The sequence below is a fragment of the Capsicum annuum genome, chromosome 12, assembly GCF_002878395.1.
Source record: "Capsicum annuum cultivar UCD-10X-F1 chromosome 12, UCD10Xv1.1, whole genome shotgun sequence".
Lineage (NCBI taxonomy): Eukaryota > Viridiplantae > Streptophyta > Magnoliopsida > Solanales > Solanaceae > Capsicum > Capsicum annuum.
In genome coordinates, this window is record NC_061122.1 from 41,505,082 (window position 1) to 41,510,695 (window position 5,614).

The 5,614-nt window shown below is 31.7% G+C and overlaps 1 protein-coding gene across 1 annotated transcript; it reads left to right on the top strand.

Moving 5' to 3' along the window:
* The first annotated feature begins 1,212 nt into the window (after positions 1-1,212).
* Positions 1,213-4,537, top strand: LOC107851039 (probable mediator of RNA polymerase II transcription subunit 26c). The gene is made up of 9 exons (XM_016695928.2): positions 1,213-1,939; positions 2,235-2,303; positions 2,404-2,486; positions 2,695-2,768; positions 2,890-2,951; positions 3,105-3,138; positions 3,247-3,377; positions 3,957-4,047; positions 4,220-4,537. The coding sequence occupies exons 1-9, from the start codon at positions 1,529-1,531 to the stop codon at positions 4,327-4,329; spliced, it is 1,065 nt and encodes a 354-aa protein (XP_016551414.1). The 5' UTR covers positions 1,213-1,528; the 3' UTR covers positions 4,330-4,537.
* The last annotated feature ends 1,077 nt before the right edge of the window (positions 4,538-5,614 follow it).

Genomic DNA, 5,614 nt, shown 5'->3' on the forward strand with positions numbered 1-5,614 from the left:
TATTTTATTTTTCTTATGATTTTGTATTTGATTGAATATTTTTGATTGATAGAAGTGAAAAAATAAAAGAATGGAGGAAGAAAAAGACATGGAATGGTGGATGTGAGGAAAAAGAAGCCATAGGGTGGTGGGGTGTGAGGAAGAAGAGAAAAAAAGTGGGTGAAAATTTTAAAGTGTGCCCCACTTAAATTATTTTTGCACTTTTTTTTCACTAAAACGCGCCCTATTTTTTTTTTTTTTGCCACATCAACTGATAAGGAGGTAAAAATATACATTTTAAAGTTCATAAGGGGATAAATAATTACAGATTAATTTTAATGGGTAAAGTAAGTTTTTGTTGTAACTTTAGGGGGGAAAACATGTATTTTCTCTAATCAAAAAGACATAATGAAGTTCTTTGAATTTATTCTCTTTTTTTAAAAAAATATTTTACATAGTGAAGAGACTAATAAATAGTTACATTTTTTAAAAGGTATTTCCTTCGTCCAATAATACTTGTCAACTATTAACTTGACACACATATTAAGAAATGACGACTAATAAAGATAATTTTACTATATTATCTTTGATTATAATAAATTTAATGTCTTGAAAAATGAATTGAATGCTGAATAATATTTTATAATAAGAATAAAATAGATAGCAAAATATAGATTATGCATTAATTTTTTAAACTGATCAAGATTATTAAATATTATTTTTAATACAATGTATAAGTATTATTAAATGAATAGAAGTATTTACTAAGGGTAATTAGGAAAAACAACATTTTGTCTCTTACGAATCCGTAGTCTTTTTAAGGGGTGAAGCTAAAATAGATCACTTATTTAAAAATAAAAAAAGTGTTATAAATGTATTTACATTATAGTGAATTTTTATTAAGATCTACTTTGATATCTATTAGAATTTGAAACATTTTCTTTTACTCAGATTAGAAGTAAATTTCCCCTATAAATAGAGGGGTTTTATTTATTGTATTAACAATCTTATGATCTCTCATCTCTGAAAAAAAATAACAATTACTCTCTCTATTCTCTCTACTTTTCTTTTTTATTCTTTCTTGTTTATTTTTGTATAATTTTTGATTATTTAATTTAAATTAAAAAGATTAAATTTATTTTAATTTATTTTTATAATTCAATCAAATCGATTTTCATGATAAAAAAATAACGGGGTGTAGCAAAACAAAACCTAAAACATAAGCCAAAAGAAGAATAAAAAACATTATTCCAAAAAAATCCCCCATATTCTTCTCCCCTAACTTCCTCCCCACGCCCCTACTCCCACTCACCCCACCCCACCCCACCCTCTTCTTATGTGCTCCTCCCTGTCTGTTTTCTGAATACGACTCATAACATCATCAAACCCAAAATATCCATAGTCAGATCTAACAAAAATGCTCCCCTGTACGTCGTCGTTTCATTCAAATTCTTCGCCATCCTCCATAGATCTACTAATGTAAATTCCAAAGAGAATATATATACACAATACTTAATTTTCCCGAGATTTCTTCGTTAATTTATTCTTCATGGATTTGAATGAATTCCGATTAATTCTATCTGAATCCAAAGTCGATATATGGACGATGATTAACGCGGCGATTTCCGTCGCTGCCGTTGACTTTGCCGATGAATTAAAAAATCGCCGTGACGGAATTGTTGAGAAACTGTATTCCACGCGCTCACGGAGCTGTAACAACAACGACGTTGTTAATGGTCAGCATAGCTTAGAAGATAACCGGAGAGTTACGGTGATGAATAAGAGTCCGTTAACGTTAACGCCAGAGTCAAATCATCGGGAAAATGATGATGATAATAATAATAATAGTAATGATAAGAATGATGATGAAGAGGAAGATGTAGATCCATATGGAGGGTTGTTTGATGATGAACAAACTCAAATTCTTACTATCAAAGAACAACTTGAAGATCCACAGCTGGTAGTATATCTTACTTGCTCTGTCTCAGTTTATGTGTCACAGTTGAAATTTCGAGAGTCAACTGGAGCTTTTGATATGGTTTTTGAATATTTTAAGTTGTTAATTATCGTGATTTATGCTACTTTTTGTGTAGTTTGAAAATATATAATAGATTTACTTCAATAAATTTGAAGTTTCTGTGTCTGAATTCACGGTGAAATGAAGTTTGTATGTTTGAATATCGAATTTCCAGCTTGATGAGCTTATGATAATTTTACTTTATTTAACTTGTGATAATACTTTATGTATGAATCAGTCGGATGAGGATGTGGTTGAATTGCTTCAAAATCTAGCAGACATGGATATTACATTTCAAGCTCTTAAGGTGAGTTATTTTCTTTTTAGGCTATTTGTTTTGTTTTGAGATTTTTTTGTTGTTAGTTTTTTTTGTATTAAAGTGTTGTTTGGATTGAATGTTTTGTTAGGAAACTGATATTGGAAGGCATGTGAATCGATTGAGGAAGTATCCATCAAATGAAGTTAGGAGATTGGTGAAGATGCTTGTGAGGTTTGAATTTTTCGCGAATTCTTTTCTCATACAGAAGCGTTCTTTGCTTTCTTAAACTCTGTGCCAAGTTAAAACAAATAATTAAATACAACGGAGTATGATTTTCTTGGAATAAAGTAGTTGAAGAGTAGTTATAGCTGCAAGTTTATGTGATCACCTTTTCTGGTGAGAACTTTGCGTAATTTGATGTTTTTTTTGTGTAAGCCAGAAAATGGAAAGAAACTGTTGATGATTGGGTTAGGCTCAACCAACCGGAGCAACACGTGTCTGCAAATCTTATTGGTAATTAAATCCACAGGCAACCAATTTAGTCTCTCTTTTGTGTTTTTTGTCTCACTGAAACACACATTAGATAGATGATGAAGATACTGATGAGTTAAGTTTGTTATGGTAACGGGGGCAGCTGCTGATGGAGACTCGCCCCAACAGAATGTACCGAAGAATCAACAGAACGGTAGTCATCAGGTAAAATTTAAGGAAATTACTATATTAACTTGTTGGTCGAAGGACATTTATTGTGCCGAAGAATCAACAGTGTGTGGTCGGAGGACATTTGTCGTGGAGTCTAACTTTGACATTCTGTATTTAACTTTTTTTAGGTCTTTTTGAATTTTACAGGTTCCTGACTTCACATACTCACCGAATCCTAGAAGTGAGTGTCAGACTGGAATCTGATTCTAACTTGTCAATTTGGTCCTTTTGCATATGAAACTACTTTGGTATGCATTTACTCGACTTTGACTAATCGTTTTCCTTTTAGATGGGAGTTCAAGTTCAGACAGGAATAATTCAGAATCAGAGTACAAGCCTAAACCAGTTCCCCAGCGGAATGTAACCCCTACTAGACCGCTGCAGTCTGCTCCTAAACCTGCTTCTGCTCCTCCCCCAAGTGTATTATGCTCAACTCTTATATACGTGCATGGTCCAATATGATGTTCTCTTTTGCTATTGCTGCTAGTTAAAGTATGTTTATTAATAATGAGATGTATGGGTTTCCTGCTCCTATGGTAAGAGTGATCGCGTCTCTAACCTTGAAGCTCTTTCAGTATTTGATAAAGTTAAGTTGATGTAGTTTAGCTCAACTACTTCTTATTTAATAATGTAGCAGGTCCAATTTGTCTATAGTTGACTACTGTTGCATCATTCATGTTCAAATGCATCATTTTCCATATCAGATAGGGTGTTTAAGCTGTAATTGCTGCAGTATCTATTCCTCGATCATCCATTTGTGTGATTGAAACATATGAGTGATTTTTAGTTGTGTCTGGAGGTGTTAATTCTATCTTCGGTGGCTTGTCTAATATAGAAATACACTGTATCCAATTTGCTTATTGCTGACGTGACGTGCACGACAGCATAATAAACCATATATTGTTGCTGTAAATTAGTAGAGTTTCTGATTAGAATTTTGTTTGAGTACACCAGATAGTTTCTTATTTTGGAAATGATCATTATTCTGGGTATATGCAGCGACCACCTCCTCGAGAATCAGCGATAGATCTTGAGAAGTTGAATTCAGCAAGGCGTCGGCTTCAGGAGAATTACCAAGAAGCACAAAATGGTGTGGTTTTGGATTTTGGAATAATAATAATAATATATTGCCATATTATTAGCAATAATAGCAAAAGTAGTAATATTAGTAGTATTCCTGTTAACAGTTAAAGTTGCTCTATATTTGGATTATTGACTCTGGTTTGTTTGTTTGTTTGGTGTATTGTTTTTGCTTTGTGAAGCTAAAAAGCAAAGGACAATACAGGTGATGGATATTCATGAGATTCCAAAACCAAAGAACGGCTTCTTTGCCAAGAATAAAGGCGGCTTTCAGGGCAGGCATCATCGTTGATTTTTGTCAGAAAAAAAAACAAAGAAAGCCAAGCCCCCCTTCCTTCTCTGTGTGTACAACAGTAGTACTACTACTGCTCCTCAGCAATCTTGGTCTTAAAGTTTAAAAACTCTTCTTCTGCATCTTTTGTGATAACAGGATTTTACCTAACTGGGTCATCCCTGTTACTACTACTACCTTTACCTTTTCAATCAAAAACAGTTTAGTACCTTCTGAGTACCTTTTCTTTTGATTACTAATAGAGAGCTTTTGTTGGATGTTATTTGCACTTCCCCAAAAAAGTTTTGGCATTTTGTTTGGCCATGCGAAAAAAAATTACTTTATTTAGAATTTTCGAAAGCTGTGTTCGGTTATAATTTTTAGCAATAAGTATTTAGAATTTGAGTCTAGTTTTTTTTTTAAAAATAAAACATGAAATATAATTTAAATGATTTTTTAAAAATAAAAATTAGAAACTTAGTGTAAATTTGGAAAAAGAATTATTTATAAAGGTGAAAAATGTCAATATAGTTTGTGTGCTTTTCAAATGATACAAACTTGTCTAAATTTTCAAATGGAGTTAAAAAAAATATTTGAAAAAAATTCTCATGACTAAATAGGGTATTTATTTTTCTTTTTCTTGATTCCGATTTTTCATTATTGGGGAAGTGCAGATAATATTCTCTTAGCATGTTCACCCTTTACTGGGGTAGGGAAAGTGAAAAATAGATACATACATAAGGAACCGAGATGAAATAGCTTCTTTTAGCAATTAGCACGAGGAAAGACCATCCACCCATTCTGCCCTATTTTGAATTTCGAGATTTAAACTAGATTTTCTTTGATCACAATTTTTCCATATTTTTAAATTATTAGTAAATGGAACTTATTAATTTTTAAATATGTAAATTTCATTTAAATTTTTTTATTTGGAATTTGGTCAAAACTAAAATCTGGTTCTCGAAGTTGAGAAGTATTTCTTTAGTTCTGTAGCGCCTTCAAGTGATTGTCATTTTTCAGTTTTTTCATATAAAACAAAATGTTCTATCCGTCTTAATTTTTTGTCATAGTATAATTAGAGGAGTTTACAAAGAAAAATAGTAGTAATAATTTATACACACAAGTTAAATACGTAAAATGCCGAAGTTCCCATGTAAATCTTATTGTTCTAATTTTAAGTACTATCTTTCGAAAAAAACAACTAGTTTTTTACAGTTTTTACATAGGCTAAACTAATCAGCGTTCATAGAACATCAAATAGGAAATTAGATTGGAAACATGAATTGATCTTCGTTATTTTACGTTG